The sequence below is a fragment of the Chiloscyllium punctatum genome, chromosome 36 (assembly GCF_047496795.1).
Source record: "Chiloscyllium punctatum isolate Juve2018m chromosome 36, sChiPun1.3, whole genome shotgun sequence".
Lineage (NCBI taxonomy): Eukaryota > Metazoa > Chordata > Chondrichthyes > Orectolobiformes > Hemiscylliidae > Chiloscyllium > Chiloscyllium punctatum.
The window spans coordinates 19,299,753-19,316,742 of record NC_092774.1 but is presented as its reverse complement, the minus strand read 5'-3'; the positions used below and the strand labels follow the sequence as shown (position 1 = coordinate 19,316,742).

Below are 16,990 nucleotides of genomic sequence, written 5' to 3'. Positions count from 1 at the left end.
AAAATTCCTGAAGAAGGGCTTATGCCCGAAACGTCGATTCTCCTGCTCCTCGGATGCTGCCTGGCCTGCTGTGTTTTTTCCAGCACCACACTTTTCAATGCTGGTGTTTCTGTCAAATGTTAAGAGTCCAAATGCCAACTGGAAAAAAAAGGGTAGAACCACAATTTGTTTTTCCCTGTGATTCGACATTGTATTGTTTTTGCATTCTGTCTGGCTGCTCAACTTTTGTATGTCTTTTCCCCAGCTTTTCCCCGAGTCCAAAACTGGAGGGCATGGGTTTAGGGTGAGGGGGGAAAGGTTTCTGAGGGGCAACCTTTTTGCACAGACGCTGGTGCGTGTCAGCCAGAGGGAGTGGTGGAGGCTAGTACAATGATAATATTTAAAATGCATCTGGATGGGGATATAAATAGGACAGATTCAGAGGGATAAGGAGCCAAATACTGGCAAATGGGTCACTAGATTAATTTAGGATATCTGGTCGGCATAGACCGAAGGGTATGTTTCTGTGCTCTGTGATGCTATTTCTAGATAGTTGGAACCAACTTCACAAGACTAGGACTAGGCTATTCACCCCTTACATTCAAGATCAGAGTGGTGTTGGAAATGACAGCAGGTCAGGCAGCATCCAAGGAGCAGGAACATCGACGTTTCAGACAAAAGTCTCGAGTGCTGCCTGACCGGCTGTGCTTTTCCAGCACCACTCTAATCTTGACTCTAATCTCCTGCATCTGCAGTGCTCACTTTCGCCCATTCACCCCTTCCAGCCTGTCCTGAGCGGTGGCCTGACTGCGTTTATTTCAGAGAAAGAATCAGATAGATTTCAGCAGCTCTTTTAAAAATCTTGAACGCGCTTTCTGGCTTTAACGATGTTTCTGAAGATATTATTTTAGGTATTCTCAATTTAGAAGATCAGCCATTTCTCACCCCTCCCGACTCCCAGGTAGAGTCATCACCATCCATTATCTCCCTCTCTCTCTCTCTCTCTCTCTGTCCTTTGAAGGGTTTGATACAGCGGTCAAAGATGGTTCAAGGCACGAGAAAGGACGGGTGTGGTGGGGGCTGGGGAGAAAAGAGACAGACTGGATGGGGGACAGAGAGAGAGAAAATGGACAGGGGGCAGAGGGTGGGGGTAGAGAGAGACTAGGGGGTACAGAGAGAGAGAGAATGAATGGGGTTGATAGAGAAATTGGGCGGGGGAGAGAGTGGGCGTGGCGGAGAAGTGGGAGATGGCACAGGGCAGGGTGATACTAGGCACACAGATACACAAGATGGTCACTGAGCCATCAGTTGGCCAACTTGACACACAAGATGGCCGCTGGATCACAATATGGAGAGAAACAGCAGAGCAGATACAGACACTGCCTGGGGCCACCAGAATGTTAGCACAATGGACTCACAACCCAGGTGATTAGTTTAAGGCGGGTGGGGGAGAGAATATTCATGAGTAATGAACACTGCCCGCCGAAGTGTCTGGGTCCAGCCAACACCTCTTATAGAAGTGCCAACAGCATGATACAGACTCAATACCAAATGCTAATAGCCAGGGCTGCAGGAATCCTCCTTCTCAGGGAGAGCAATTAGCGCCCATTACTACAACAATGGATTTCCATGCAGACATTGAAATGGACAATGTCTGCACTGAAACTGACAACGACTGTGTGGAAATTAACAAAGGTTGTGTTGGAACTGACAATGATTGTATCAACTATCAACGATTCTACAAGGATTACCATAAACAAATCATGTTACAAAGACAATAATCTCATCCCTGACCGATTGTATCACAAAATGTATAAAAGTTTCTTGACGTGTGCTTCGGGTCGAGAGAAGTCTCGCAGCTGACACTGTGCTGTTGGTGTCTTTTTCTCCCCGGAGCCCCGGTATTTCCTTGTGCAATAAACTCTGTCATTGAACCCCAATTCTGATTCCGAGCCTGGTGCTTTTCCCCACAACAGGGGAGAGAGAATGGGGAGGGGGGGAGAGAGTATGTGGGAGGGGAGAGAGAATGGGGGTGTGGGAGAGAGAATGGGGGAGGGGAGAGAGAATGGAGGGAAGGGGAGAGAATGGTGGAGGGGAGAGAGAATGGGGGAGAGGGGAGAGAGAATGGGGGAGGTGAGAGAGACTGAGGGGAGAGACTGAGGGGAGAGAGACTGGGGGGAAGGGAAGAGAGAATGGGGAGGGGAAAGAGAATGGGGAGGGGAGAGAGAATGGGGGGGTGAGAGAGAGAGAATGGGGGAGAGAGAGACTGGGGAGTGAACGGACATGGCAAAAGCGTGTGGTGAGAGAGAATAGTGGGAGGCAGATGGTGGGGAGAGAATAGATGGAGGGGACAGAGGACGTGGAAAGAAATGACAGGGATGCAGAGGGTTGCATGAGAGAGAATGGATAGTGTGTTCAGAGGAAAGAGAGAGAATGGACAAGAAGCTGGGGCTGGAGAGAGAATGGACAGGGGGTGCTGTCGTTGGCGGGGGCAATGGACAATGAGCACTGAGGGTGGCGGGCAGAATAGACGAGGTGCTGTGAGGGTGGGGAGAATGGATAGGGAGCGCTGTGAGTGGCAGGGAGAATGGATAGAGGGTGCTGGAGTGGCGGGGGTGAATGGACAGGGGGCACTTGGGGTGGCGGGGGATAATAGATAGAGGGCGCTTGAATGGCGGTGGAGAATGGATAGTTGGTGCTGTGGGTGGCAGGGGAGAAATGGACAGGAAGCGCTGTGTGTGGCCAAGATTAAAAGGGTTAATGACAGTCAACACTTATCAGATTGTTCCTGGAACAGAAAAACTTGCACTGAAGGGTCCCAGAAGAGGGGTGTTTCATATGTATTCCTTCAATTAGTTTTGAAATATTATTGTGTATCTTTAGTGTTAAGGTATACTTGGCATATAGGGAGATGGCTTTGGTTGTTGGAGGTCAGTCATCTCAGTTCCAGGACAACTCTGCAGGAATTCATAGGGTCGTGTCTTCTTAGGCTCAACCATCTTCATCAGTGACCTTCCTCCATCATAAGGTCAGAGGTGGTGATATTTACCAATAATTGCACAATGTTCGGCACGATTCACAACTCCTCACAAACTGAAGCAGTTCAGTTTGAAATGCAACAAGATCTTAACAATATCCAATGGGCTCAGGAGTGGCAAGTAACATGTATGCCATGCCAATGACAAACAATGACTCATCCCCAAGAGAGATAATCTGACCACTGCCCTGTGATATTCAACAGTGTTACTGTCACTAAACACCCCACTATCAACATCCTTGGGGTTTACCATTGACCAGAAACTCACCTAGACTAATCACAGACACAATGGCAACAAGAGCAGGCAACAGGTCAGGCATACTGTGACTCCCCAAACTCTGTCCATCTTCTACAAGGCACAAGTCAGCAGTGTAATGGAATACTCTCCCACCAGCTTGGATGGGTGCAGCTTCAACAGCATCCAAAAAGCTTGATACCATCCAGGACAAAGTCACCTGCTTGATTGGCACCATCTCCACATACATCCATTCCCTCTGCCCCACTGTTCAGAAGCAGGAATGTGTACGATCTACAAGATATAACACAGAAATTCTCCAAATATCCTTAGAAAATACCTTCCAAACCAACAACCACTTCCTCTAGAACGACCAGGGCAACAGATGCTTGGGAACACAAACTCTTGCAAGTACCCCTCCATTCCACTCACCATCTTGACTTGGAAACACATTGCTGTTCCTTCAATGTTGCTGGGTCTAAATCCTGGAATTCTCTCCCTCAGGACATTGTGGGTCACCGTACAGCGTGTGGACCACAGCAGTTGAAGAAGGCAGGTCACCACCACCTTCTCAAGGGGAACTAAATGCTGGCCAGCCAGCGAAGCCCATGTAACACGAGTGACTTTTAAGAAATGATTGAAACGGAGGGTTGGAACCTGCAAACTAAACAAAAATCAACGTTCAGGTGGAACAGATTTCGGGCTTTGATTCTGTCCTGATGTGAGGACAGATAAAGAGCGATATCCTGACACTGAACTGGAAATAGTATTTAGAGTTGAATGCCTGTTGTGTTTTAGTCAGTGTATCAATCTAACATCGATTAAAGATTAGTCCCTGACGTATACGTCACCAACATACAAAAAAAGACGGTTAAAAAGGCAAATGGGACTCTTGATTTCATCTCTTTAATGGCGGATGTAGCACCCACAATCCCATGCGATCAGTAAACCGTTCTATCGGCCGTGAGCAGTGCTGATGGTGCGCATGTGTGAAATCGATTTGGGGGCCCCGCTCCTCATTGCTCTGATGGACGGGGAGACGAACCTTTGGGAAAGCCTGAAGGACCGGAAGGAGCCTGGTCCTCCTGCCAATCAGAGCCCTTCTATTGTCTGAATGCGGATGGTTTTGACCATGAGCTTCTGAAGTTGCTGCTACACCTCTCTCTCTGAATGAAGGTGAAGCTTTATCCCAGGTTGCAGCTTCCTTCCTCTGTTTAACATCTGGGAGGACCGCACTCTCTTTTCTCGCCCTCTTTCCCATTTCTTTTCTCATCCTTGGGTTCAGCTGTTGGTTTGTAGGAGCTGAGGGGGAAAAGAAAGTCAATCGAGGTGAAGGGACAGACTCTGGAAAAGGTTGGTCTAGATCTGTGTCTATTAATGTTTGACAGGCTTTGTTTTCTGAGCTTGAGACATTTACTTGTCTGGAAAAAAAGGATGGTGTCTTGATCCATGTTGGGGATGGAAGTGGATTATGCTGTGGGTGACTTGCTCGTAGTAGTCCAATAAGTATTAGATAAGTAATCATGACACACAAACCTTGGGTTATTGACTGTTTATTCGGAGCTCACGGGGAGAGCCAAGTCGGCCTAATGGTCACAAGTCACTCCGACGAGAAACAGAGTTGTGTGATTATATAGGTTACAATCATTTAACAATTAGCAAACTGTTAATTGCAGGAATTTGAGCAAACTGAGGCACTTTACCCAGTCACGTAGTGTCTGGATAGTGTTGGTTAGTAGCTGATGTGTGCAATAGGTCCTTGCAAAGAGAAAGATAATCCCATGCAAGGAAAGAATTTGTTTATCAGGTAACAGTACAGCTGCAAGACCGAGTGTCTCTGTTGAGTCTGGGAATTAAGGGTAGTTGGGACAATGCAGGGAGGAGGAGCTCAGACAGTGGATAGATCAGCCCTGATCGTAATGAATGGTGGAGCAGGCTGGATGGGTCAAATGGCCTACTCCTGCTTCTATTACTATGAAACTATAACCCTGCATTTCCCACAGCTAACCCACCTAACCTGCACATCCCTGGGCACTGTGGGCAATTTAGCATGGCCAATCCAAATCAAGGCCGGTGAGCAGTGTAGTGATGTGGAAAATGAACATCAGAGAATGATAGAAAGGGACAAGGAGAGTAACTATACCAGCAATCGAAACTGAATACTAATGTCACAAAAACTGAAACGATACATGGTGTGTCTGAATGTGTGCCGCATTGTAACAAAAGTGAATGAATTAACTGCACACACTGAAGTGAATAATTATGCTCTGAGACTCCTTACAGAGACATGGCTTCAGGATGACAAGGATTGGATCCTGAATATTGAGGTGTAGTCAGATAGGAAGCGAGGTAAAGGCAGAGGGTTGGCACTGCTAATCAAAGCTCTGATCACAGGGTAGTCTGGTGTCAGCTTGGGTTTCAGGCCCTGATTTCTCTGTCCTCTGATCTCCCTGTTCCCACAGAGTAAGATGTTGGTCTGTCCTCACCTTTGCTGGACTTCTGCTGAAGCTTTCACGTCTCTTTGACAGCTTCCAGAACAAGAAAACATTCAGTCAATCGAAAGCCAGTCCACAATCTACCAGAAATAGGGCTCTTCCAGGATTCTGAGAGTGCCCTAGTTGAGGAATTCTCTCTCCCTTCGATGTAACTATTAGTACTGTTGGAGCAAAGTAACTCGTGTGTCAAATTGTTTAAAGTAAAGTAGTCAGGAGAGGAGACCTTGAGCAATTAACTAGCTTTATTCGTTGCCATTGGGGAATACCTCTGAGTTCAAAATAAAGTCTGACGTATTCCAATAAAATACAGAATGTTACATGTTTTATGTAAAACACAAGCCCCACTCTCCATTAATTATGCAACTGAGGGGCAGTCGTAAGGTTCACATACATTGTCCAGACCTACATTTCTTCATGTCTACAAAACTGAATGTTATCTTATACTGCAGGTTCAAGCTCGGCTCTAATTACTGATAAGGGACAGAGAGAACGAATCTGTCATTCTATGAAGCAGCACAGTCTAATGTGGAGCAGAGACAGCCTGCAGCTGCAAGGTCAGGCTTTCAAAACAGAATTCCTTACTCTTCAATACTCTTTGCTACCTTCCCCACCCTCCTCCCTGACCTATCCCCACCCCCATTCACCCATTGTACTCTTTGCTACCTTCCCCACCCTCCTCCCTGACCTATCCCCTCCATCCCTACCCCCATTCACCTATTGTACTCTATGCTACTTTCTCCCCACCCCCACCCCCACCCCCACCCTCCTCTCATTTATCTCACCACCCTGCAGGCTCTATTCCTGATGAAGGGTTTTTGCCTGAAACGTACATTTTCCTGCTCCTCGGATGTTGCCTGAACTGCTGTGCTTTTCCAGCACCACTCTAATCAAAAGTGGAGTGGCCATGTTGAATTACCCATAGTGCCCAGGGATGTGCAGGTTGTGATGGATTGGCCATGCTAGATTACCCATAGTGCCCAGGGATGTGTAGGTTAGGGTGGATTGGCCATGCTAAATTACCCATAGTGCCCAGGGATGCGCAGGTTGTGGTGGATTGGCCATGCTAGATTACCCATAGTGCCCAGGGATGTGCATGTTAGAGTGGATTGGCCATGCTAAATTACCCATAGTGCCCAGGGATGCGCAGGTTGTGGTGGATTGGCCATGCTAGATTACCCATAGTGCCCAGGGATGTGCAGGTTGTGGTGGATTGGCCATGCTAAATTACCCATAGTGCTCAGGGATGTGCAGGTCAGGTGGATTGGCCATGCTAAATTGCCCACAGTGTTAGGTGCATTAGTCAGAGGGAAAATGGTTCTGGGCGGGTTACTCTTCAGAGGGTCAGTGTGGACTGGTTGGGCCGAAGGGCCTGTTTCAAACTGTAGGGAATCTAATCTAATCTAGCATAATCTCTTGTAGACAACCTGTTCTTGGGATCGTATTTGTCCTGTCTGGTGGTTAGGATTAAACGTTACTTGTGCGATTGATGGTTAGGTTCAGATTTGTTACTTCTGCATTTGCAATTTTTTTCACTGGACTTACATCCGTCTGTGGATTCTTGTTTGTTCTGAGTCGTATCTGCCTGACTCAGTCCCACCGAGTTAGCCAAGCAGAAGCCATTTTGTCCTACCTCCCATGTTAAAGTGGAGATTTGAGGTGGCCCAGGGAATCCTTTGAGAACTCAGACCTGTAAAGCCTCACTCTTGGTTTGTCCTGGAAATCATACTCTTTGGAAGCGTGGAATAAAAATCTCTCATCATAAAGCCCCAAAATGCAATTCAATTCAATCCATAGCAGATCTCGATCTGTCTCTGTCTCTCTCTCTCTGTCTCTCTCTCTCTGTCTCTCTCTCTCTCTGTCTCTCTCTCTCTGTCTCTGACTTTCTGTCTCTCTCTCTGTCTCTGTCTCTGTCTCTCTCTGTCTCTCTCACTCTCGTCCTTTTGAATGCTGAAGACAGCAAAGATTTATTTTGTGAATGCCCCGCTTGCAAGGGGTAGTAAGAATCCATTATAATGGATAAGATCCAACCATTAATTACAAAGCTATGGATAGTACCGAGTCTTGTTTCAGGGTCAGATTCAAAGACTATCATTAATTTCACAAGGGAACGGCTGTGAATGTTATCACTTGGTGTCCTGTTCACACAGATTCACCGACACTAAGGTAAACATTCTTAATTGCATTACAGAATTCTGTTATTACTGGGTGAGCCCACAACAACCCATGCCTCTGCAATGTCTCCAACAGCCTCCATATAGAACCTTATCAAAGGCTTTACTGTGGTCCATGTACACCACGTCAACTGCCCTACCCTCATCTCCATGCTTGGTCACCTTCTCAATAAACCCAATGAGGTTTGTGAGACACGATCTGCCCTTGATGAAACCATGTTGACTATCTGAAATCAAATTGTTGCTTGCTAGATGATTATAAATCCTATCTCTAACATTCCTTTCCAAAAGCTTTCCTACAACAGAAGTAAGGCTCACTGGTCTATAATTACCTGGGTCATCTCTGCTGCCTTTCTTGAACAAGGGCACAACATTTGCAATCCTCCACTCTGGTACTAAACCTGTAGACAATGACAACTCAAATATCAAAGCCAAAGGCTCTTCTATCTCCTCACTCGCTTCCCAAAGAATCCTCTGATAAATCCCATCCGGCCCAGGGCATTTGTCTACTTTCACCTCTTCTAGAATTGATAACACCTGTGTGCAACTAACCTCGATCCTTTCGAGTCTAATATCTCGTACCTCATTCTTCTCCTCTACAATATTCTCTTTTTCCTGAGTGAAGACCGATGAGAGATATTCATTAACACCTCTCCAATCTCCACAGGGCCCACACTCAACTTCCCACTTCTGTCTTTGACTGGCCCTATTCCTACCCTAATCATCCTCTTATTCCTCACATACCTATAGAAAGCTTTAGGCTTCTCCTGTATTCTATTTGTTAAAGACTGCTCATGTCCTCTCTTTGCTCTTAACTCTCTCTTTAGATCCTTCCTCGCTGATCTATAATTCTCCATCGCCTCATCTGAACCATCTTGGCTCATCAACACATAAGCCGTCTCCTTCTTTGTAACAAGAGACGCAATTTCTATTGTAAACCACGCTTCCCTTACCCTATAACTTCCTCCCTGCCTGACAGGGACATACCTATCAAGGACACACAATATCTGTTCCTTAAACCAGCTCCACATTTCAATTGTCCCCATCCCCTGCATTTTGCTACCCTATTCTATGCATCCTAACTCTTGCCTAATTGCATTATAATTGCCCTTGCCCCATCGATAACTCTTGACTGTGGCATGTTCCTATCCCTTTACATCGCTAAATGAAACCTAATTGAATTATGGTCACTCTCTCCAAAGTGTTCACCTTCCACTAAATCAAACATCTGGCCTGGTTCATTACCAAGCACCAGATCCAGTGTGATCTCCCCTCTTGTTGGCCTTTCGACATACTGTGTCAGAAAACCCTCCTGAACACACTGGACAAAAACTGATCCATACGATGTACTAGAGTGAAAGCATTTCCTGTCAATGTTGGGGAAGGTAATGTCCCCCCTAATGACCATCCTGTTCCTTTCACTCCTACCCAGAATAATTTTTGCTAATCCTCTCTTCCACCTCCCTGGAACTCTGCGGAGGCCTATACAAAAACTCCAAGCAGTGTAACGTCTCCTCTCCTGTTTCTAACCTCAGCCCACATTACCTCAGTAGACGAGTCCTCATCAAAAGTTCTGTCAGCCACCGTTATAGTATCTTTGACTAACAAGGCCACACCTCTCCCTCTTTTACCGTCTTGGCTGTTCTTAATGAAAGATCAAAACCCTGGAACCTGCAACATCCATTCCTCACCCTGCTCTATCCATGTCTCCAAAATGGCCACAACATCCAAGTCCCAGGTACCTATCTGTGCTGCAAGCTCACCTACCTTATTGTGGATACTCTGGCATTGATGTAGACACACTTCAAACCACTTCGCTGTCTGCCAGCACATTCCTGTGACCCTGAAATCCTGTCCCTGTCCTTCCTGCTCTCATCCTCCTGTGCATTGCAGCTACACCCCTGGTTCCCATCCCCTTGCTGAGCTAGTTTAAACCCACCCGAATCGCACCAGCAAATTTCCCACCCTGGTTCAAGTGAAGACTGTCCTGTTTGTACAAGTCCCACTTTCCCCAATTATCCAAAAACCTGAAACCCTCCCTCCTGCACCATCCTTACAGCCACGTGTTCAGATAATATCTCTCCCTATTCCTTGCTTTGCTATCACGTGGCATGGGTAACAAACCAGAGATAACCACTCTGTTTGTTCTAGCCCTCAGCTTCCACCCTAGCTCCCTGAAATCCTGCCTTACATCCCTATCCCTCTTTCTACCTATGTCGTTGGTACCTACGTGGACCATGGTTTGGGGCAGGACACCCTCTCCCTTCAGGACCCCAAAGACATCATCCAAGACATCACGCACCCTGGCACCTGAGAGGCAACACACCAACCGCGAGTCTTGTTCGTTCCCAACAAACCTTCTATCTGACCCTCTAAGTATCGACTCCCCAATGACTAATACTCTCCTGCTTTCCCTCCTTTCCTTCTGGTGCAAGAGACCTGGGCCCCAGTGCATACCCCTAGTAGGACGTTTTCCCCCCCTCAACAGTACCCTCTGACTTATACAGCAGGAAGAAAATAAAAATAAGTCGTCCCTCCTCTCCCAGGAACCTCTGCTCTCCAACTTCAAATGTAAAACCTCAACTCAGTGACTCCCCACTCCTGGGTTGCTGCTGCCGCTGAAAAATAGAAAATGTCACCTGTTTTTTTTTGAGGTTAGCACTGCTGCCTCACAGCACCAGAGCCCCGGGTTCAATTCCCCTCCTACGTCTGCGCGGATATCTTCCCACAGTCCCAAGATGTGTGGGTTAGGGTGAATTGGCCACGCTAAATTGCACCATTGTATTAGGTGACGGGGAATGGGGCTGGGTGTTTTGCTCTTCGGCGGGTCGGTGTGGACTTGTTGGGCCGAAGAGCCTGTTTCCACACTGTAGGGAATCTGACCTAAAGTTCTGGAATTTATATATTGATGAACTGAAACCTGCAACCCCTTCTAAAAGATGAAGGATTCAGCAGCGGTCCAGGTTTGTGCCAAACATTGCATCGGTTGCAAGACACTGTGATATTTTGCTATTAATTCTGTGTCTTATGATCCTGCAGCACAGCCACCCGCAGAAGGAGCAGCGCTGCAGAAGCTAGTGCTTCCAAATACACCTGGGTGGGCGGGGTTTACCAGGAGGGGCGGGGTTTAGCCTGGGGGACGGGTTTTAGCGGGAGGGCGGTGCTCATGGGCGGGGCGTGTCTCGTGAGTTTCGCGCGCTGGTAGGCGGGGCGAGGCTCAGCGGACGATGAAGCGCGTCCAGCCTGGACGCACGCGGCTTTGTGGGCGGTTGCGCGTGAGGGAGGGGGGCGTGGTTTTGACTCGCGGGGGGATCGCGGCGAAGGGGTGGGGTTTAGTGCAGGAGGGGGAAAGAGGTTTGGTTCCCAGAGGCGGGGCTTTGTCCCGAAGCGGCGGGGCTTATGACCTGGTTCAGGAAGGGGCGGGGTCTACGAGCTGCGTTCGGAAGGGGCGGCGTTGACGTGTGAAGTTGGCGGAGGAGGGGGCGGGACCAGGACCTGGATCAGTGGGCGTGGCCATCCCGAAGCCGGAAGTGTGCCCGGGGCCTGTTTCCTCCGCTGGAGCCTCGCCTGCAGCAAGTAAGGTAAAGCTTTATCAATATTTCCTTTTACAGAGTTTGTATTTAATAACCAGTAATGGATACTCAATATCATCATAAAGTCCCAAAATGCAATTCATTTCAATCCATTGCAGATAAGCACTAAGAGTTAATTTTCTACAGGATTCAACAGTCTCAGCACTAAAATGGTCTCACAAGGGAACGGCTGTGAATGTTATCACTTGGTGTCCTGTTCACACAGATTCACTGATGCTGAGGCAAACGTTCTTCATTGCCTTACAGCATCCTGTTCTCACTTGGTGAGCCCAGGTGTCCCTATCTTTAAGTTCTCTCCTCATTCTGAGCCTTCCTGCCTGTTTATTTTCTAGTGCAGTAAATGTATTCAATAATTCAGCATTACATTTTAGTCTGAATGTTTAAAGACAAGTTTTAAGGCTATAGACTTTATCACCCAGATGCCCACACTCTCATTCCTCCCTTTGATTGCACCGCGATCACTGAAAGAGAAGGCTAGTCCAAACGAATGCCCTTCAAGGTGGTCCAGCCATCAACATCCTGTAGAGCAGCACCACCATCTTCACAGCTCATCTGGTCATATTTATCATCACCATCGACACGTGTGGGTGAGCCATCAGATCGCGAAAGGAACATCTTCTGGGGCAAATCTATATCACTAAGGGACCTCATAAGCCTAGCAATTAAATAGCTAACAATACCAATACCGACAAACAGACATAGCTAAACTGATAAGCCAGTTGTACCATCGGCCCAATCTGCAGTTTCCCCAACTGGTCCCTTCAGTCATTCTGTCACGGAATACCTGGATCACTTCTTGTATCTTAGTAATATTGCCAGTGAGATTGGGAATGCCCATAGTGCGTTTATCTTGGACAATGGTACAGACCTCACCCTCCCGGGCGAGTATATAGCCTAAGGCACACCGATTCTGCATAGAGTAAAGACACAGGTCTGATAATCCCAGTTTACTCTGTTCCAGAGCCTCTTTACTCTTATTTCCTTAAATGGTCAGGCCACAAAAGAGGGAATTGAGGTTCTGTTGACTTGTCACCCCTGCCGATCCTTCCAACCTCAGGGTACTCTGGATTCCCCAGCCTATCGGGTGTCCTGTATTGTCACCCAGTCCCTTAGGATCCTTTCAGTTGGAGCAAGGTTGGCTGAGGTTCCATCGACTTGTCCACTGGCCTGGACAAGGTACTGTTGTGGGAACAAGGGCTCCGATAGTGACCTTATGAGGGACATCTTTGCCATCCAGGACAAGGAAATTGGTAGCTTTACCTTAGCTGAAGAAATAATAGTCTGGTTTGGTGTATATTAGGGAGAGTTTGTCAAAATAGGTTACTGAAATGTTACAGCAGGGGGTCTGGTCAGGTCTACAGGAGTATAGGGTCAACGTTTTGGAAGAGGAGTCGCTTTAGCACTGTACAAAATGGGCCAAGTGACTCGAGCACTCGCAGTGTATGGGAGACAATGGTCCTCAGAATGCTTTTACCGTTGGGCTCTCCCTTCGCTCTATTGTACATGGTCTTGGTGACAGTATCAGGTTCTGAAAAGAGAAAAGGCCTATAAATGCACAAGGGAAGGGTTCCATTCCAGGTCTATGTGCCACATAAGGCCTGCTGTACCCCAGGCAGTGTTACACCGGCTGTTTGTATACACAGACCGGAGGTATTGGAAAGTGATATTTCTCTTCACAGGATCGGCAGTAGGAAGTCTGACAAATAGAATGGAATCGGGGACTGATTGGTGCGGCCATTCAATTGACAACAGTGCAGTTGGACGCAAGCTGAGCGCCCAGCGACAGTGACCGTCGTAGGGGTGGGAAGTAAAACCTGGAAGGTTTCTCCGTTCTCCGTTAATATTACATGCAAAGTGTGGTCCATTGTCTGAGCGAATGCACGCAGGTATACTGAAGCGGGGAATTATTTCCTGAAACAAAATCTTCATCACAGTCTCAGCAGTAGTGTTAGGAGGAGGGTAGGCTTCAATCCACTTCAAAAAGATATCAACAATAAGCAAAACATATTTATAGCAACTCAACTCAACTCATTTCTCCAACTCAATGAAATCCAGTTGAAGTGTCTCCAAGGGACCCTCCAGCAAGGGAGTTCTCGTAGAGAGCATGTTCTGCCCTGACTGGGAGCAGAAGAGTTTGACTGAAGTGTGTCGGTGTTAATGCCTTGATGTCTCATTTTCCTTCCACCTTCCCGGGGTCATTAACCATTTTGTGTCTGGTCCTTCCTCAAGAAGCTGCATTGTAGCTGAATTGACACTTTTTTATTGCTTCCCAAAATCAGACCTGCTCACTCTCAGCAGGATCCCAGTGTTGTGAAAGATATTAACTTTCAGGTGGAGGTATCCAAAATTCAGAGAGATGTCAGTCTTGATGTTTTTGCTTTTTCTGCCCCTGTAAGATCCTGAATCAGCACCTTTAGGGGAATTAGTTACAGCGGGCTGAGAACAGAGGGGAAGGGAGAGTGGTATGGTGCTTTCAACATTGTGGAACAGCAAAAGAATATTCCACAGAAAGTAGAATTGCTTGTTCTGAATTTCTACCCTACACTGATAGTGATGACTTTTGTAATCTCTTTTTGCAGAGTATATGAAAATCTGAAGACTGAAGTTTCAAAATCAACGGACGAAGGGCTTATTCCCGAAACATTGACTCTCCTGTTCCTCGGATGCTGCCTGACCTGCTGTGCTTTTCCAGCGCCACATTTTTTGACTGACTCTCCAGTGTCTGCAGTCCTCACTTTGATGTCAATGTCTGACAGTCTCTGAATCCATCGGGACCACAACGATTTTTGACTGTGATTTCTGTGAGAGGGATCTACACTTTTTGGTTCCTGTTTGAGGACGTTTTCAGCATCAGTGGGACTGGACGAGAGATCCCAGTGTTGCAGCGAACTGTGTGTGGAGCCTGAAACAGTTTACAGCCTGGGAAGGGGACTTCACGGCAGGGAGGGGCTCTACACGTGTTTGTGTGCAGCTGAAGCTGTGGCCATGGAGAAACCTGAGGAATCCCGCCCTGTGGAGGAACCGTGGAAGTGTGGTGACTGTGGGAAAGGCTACCATTTCCCGTCTGCCCTGGAGACTCATCGGCGCAGTCACACGGGGAAGAGGCCATTCCCCTGCACCGACTGCGGGAAGGCCTTCAGACATTCCTCTCACCTGTTGGCCCACCAGCAGGACCACACGGGGGAAAGGCCCTTCAGCTGCCCAGAGTGCGGGAAGGCCTTTACCCAGGCCTCCACACTGCAGAGTCACCGGCGTATCCACACAGGGGAGAGGCCCTTCAGATGCCCAGAGTGTGGGAAGGCCTTTACCCAGGTCTCCACCCTGCTGAGGCACCAGCGTGTCCACACCGGGGAGAGGCCCTTCAGCTGCCCCGAGTGTGGGAAGGCCTTCAGTAATTCCTCCACCCTGCTGACCCACCAGCGGGTCCACACGGGGGAGAGGCCATTCAGCTGCCCAGAGTGTGGGAAGGCCTTTACCCAGGTCTCCACCCTACTGAGGCACCAGCGTGTCCACACGGGGGAGAGGCCCTTCAGCTGTCCTGAGTGCGGGAAGGCCTTCAGCGATTCCTCCACCCTGCGGAGTCACCAGCGTGTCCACAATGGGGAGAGGCCGTTCACCTGCTCTCAGTGCGGAAAGGGCTTCACCTGCTCCTCCAACCTGCGGAGCCACCAGCGTATCCACACGGGGGAGAGGCCCTTCAGCTGTCCTGAATGCAGGAAGGCCTTCAGTAATTCCTCCGCCCTGTTGAGGCACCAACATGTCCACACGGGGGAGAGGCCATTCACCTGCTCTCTGTGCGGGAAGGGCTTCACCTGCTCCTCCACCCTGCAGAGTCACCAGCGTATCCACACGGGGGAGAGACCCTTCAGCTGCTCTCAGTGCGGGAAGGCCTTTACCCACGTCTCCTCCCTGATGACCCACCAGCGTATCCACACGGGGGAGAGGCCGTTCACCTGCTCTCAGTGTGGGAAGGGCTTCACCTGCTCCTTCAACCTGCAGACCCACCAGCGGGTCCACACGGGGGAGAGGCCCTTCAGCTGCCCCGAGTGCGGGAAGGCCTTCAGCAATTCCTCCACCCTGCTGACCCACCAGCGGGTCCACACGGGGGAGAGGCCATTCACCTGCTCTCAGTGCAGGAAGGGCTTCAGGTATACCTCCCACCTGCTGACCCACTGGCGACTCCACACGGGAGAGAGGCCCTTCAGCTGCCCCGAGTGTGGGAAGGCTTTCAGCAATTCCTCCACCCTGCTGAGGCACCAGCGGATCCACACGGGGGAGAGGCCGTTCACCTGCTCTCAGTGCGGGAAGGGCTTCACCTACTCCTGCAACCTGTGGAAGCACCAGCGAGTTCACGTGCCATCGCAGGGGGATTTAAGGAGTGACGGCCGAGTGCCATTATCGATTGGACTATCAACCCGGTTCCGGGGTCTGCCGGGTTCAAATCCTGCCACGACAGATGGCAGAATCGGTATTCGGTCAGAAATGTGGAGTTCGGAATCTAACAATGAGACCGTTTCAGGGAGGGGGTGGTGCGGGGGAGAAAGCCCCCATCTGATTCCCTCTCTCCCTTGTTAGGGAAGGGAACCACCATTGGGGGAAAGGATTCACTCAATCGTTCCAGCTGCATCCTTTACCCGGTCTGGTCTACACGTGACTCCAGACCCACAGCAGTCTGGTTGACTCTACACTGCCCCTTCCTGGCAAATGAGCAGGGAGCCACTTACTTGGAGACAGGGTATGGGTTAAAATTGCTGAGTGAGGCAATACTTCCTCCAGGTTACGGCTGTAACAAGGATCCAATTACAAAGGGACAACTTGGTGCTGACCAATAGTAAAGACAGTGAGGGGGATGTGGGACAGGGGAGGTGTGGTGTGTGCACTTTGACCTTGAGCTGTTCAAAAAGGAACTTCTTTTTATCTGCCTTTTTGCTGGGGGAATCTGAAGCTGTAACAAAGTTGGGTTGCAATAAAGGTTACCTGAACTTACTGCCGGGCTCAGACTCTCATTGAAAGCTTTGAGCTCCAAGAGGTTTTTGTTTTAAAGCTGCTCATTTCTTTCAGCCTCCTGCACTAAGTTTAGAACATGGAACATAGAACAGTACAGTGCAGAACAGGCCCTTCAGCCCTCGATGTTGCGCTGACCTGTGAACTATTCTCAGCTTGTCCCCCTACACTATCCCAAAATCAACCATGTGCTTATCTAAGGATTGTTTACATCTCCCTAATATGGCTGAGTTGACTACCTTAGCAGGGAGGGCATTCCATGCCCTTACCACTCTCTGCATAAAGAACTTGCCTTTGACATCTGTCTTAAATCTATCACCCCTCAATTTGTAGTTATGCCCCCTCGTACAAGCTGACGTCACCATCCTAGGAAAGAGTCTTTCACTGTCTACCCTATCTATATCTTATATGTCTCTATCAAATCCCCCCTTATCCGCCTTCTTTCCAATGAGAACAGACCCTCTCTCAGCCTTTCC

At 48.6% G+C, this 16,990-nt stretch overlaps 1 protein-coding gene across 1 annotated transcript in view; it reads left to right on the top strand.

Annotated features, from left to right (window-relative positions):
- The window catches only part of LOC140461035 (uncharacterized), a 205,070-nt gene that overhangs the window by 156,472 nt on the left and 31,608 nt on the right, over window positions 1-16,990 (top strand). Inside the window, exon 2 of the mRNA XM_072555820.1 lies at window positions 14,090-16,082. Coding sequence (XP_072411921.1) covers window positions 14,496-16,082 — 1,587 coding nt within the window. The 5' untranslated portion in view covers window positions 14,090-14,495. The remainder of the gene's footprint in view (window positions 1-14,089; window positions 16,083-16,990) is intronic.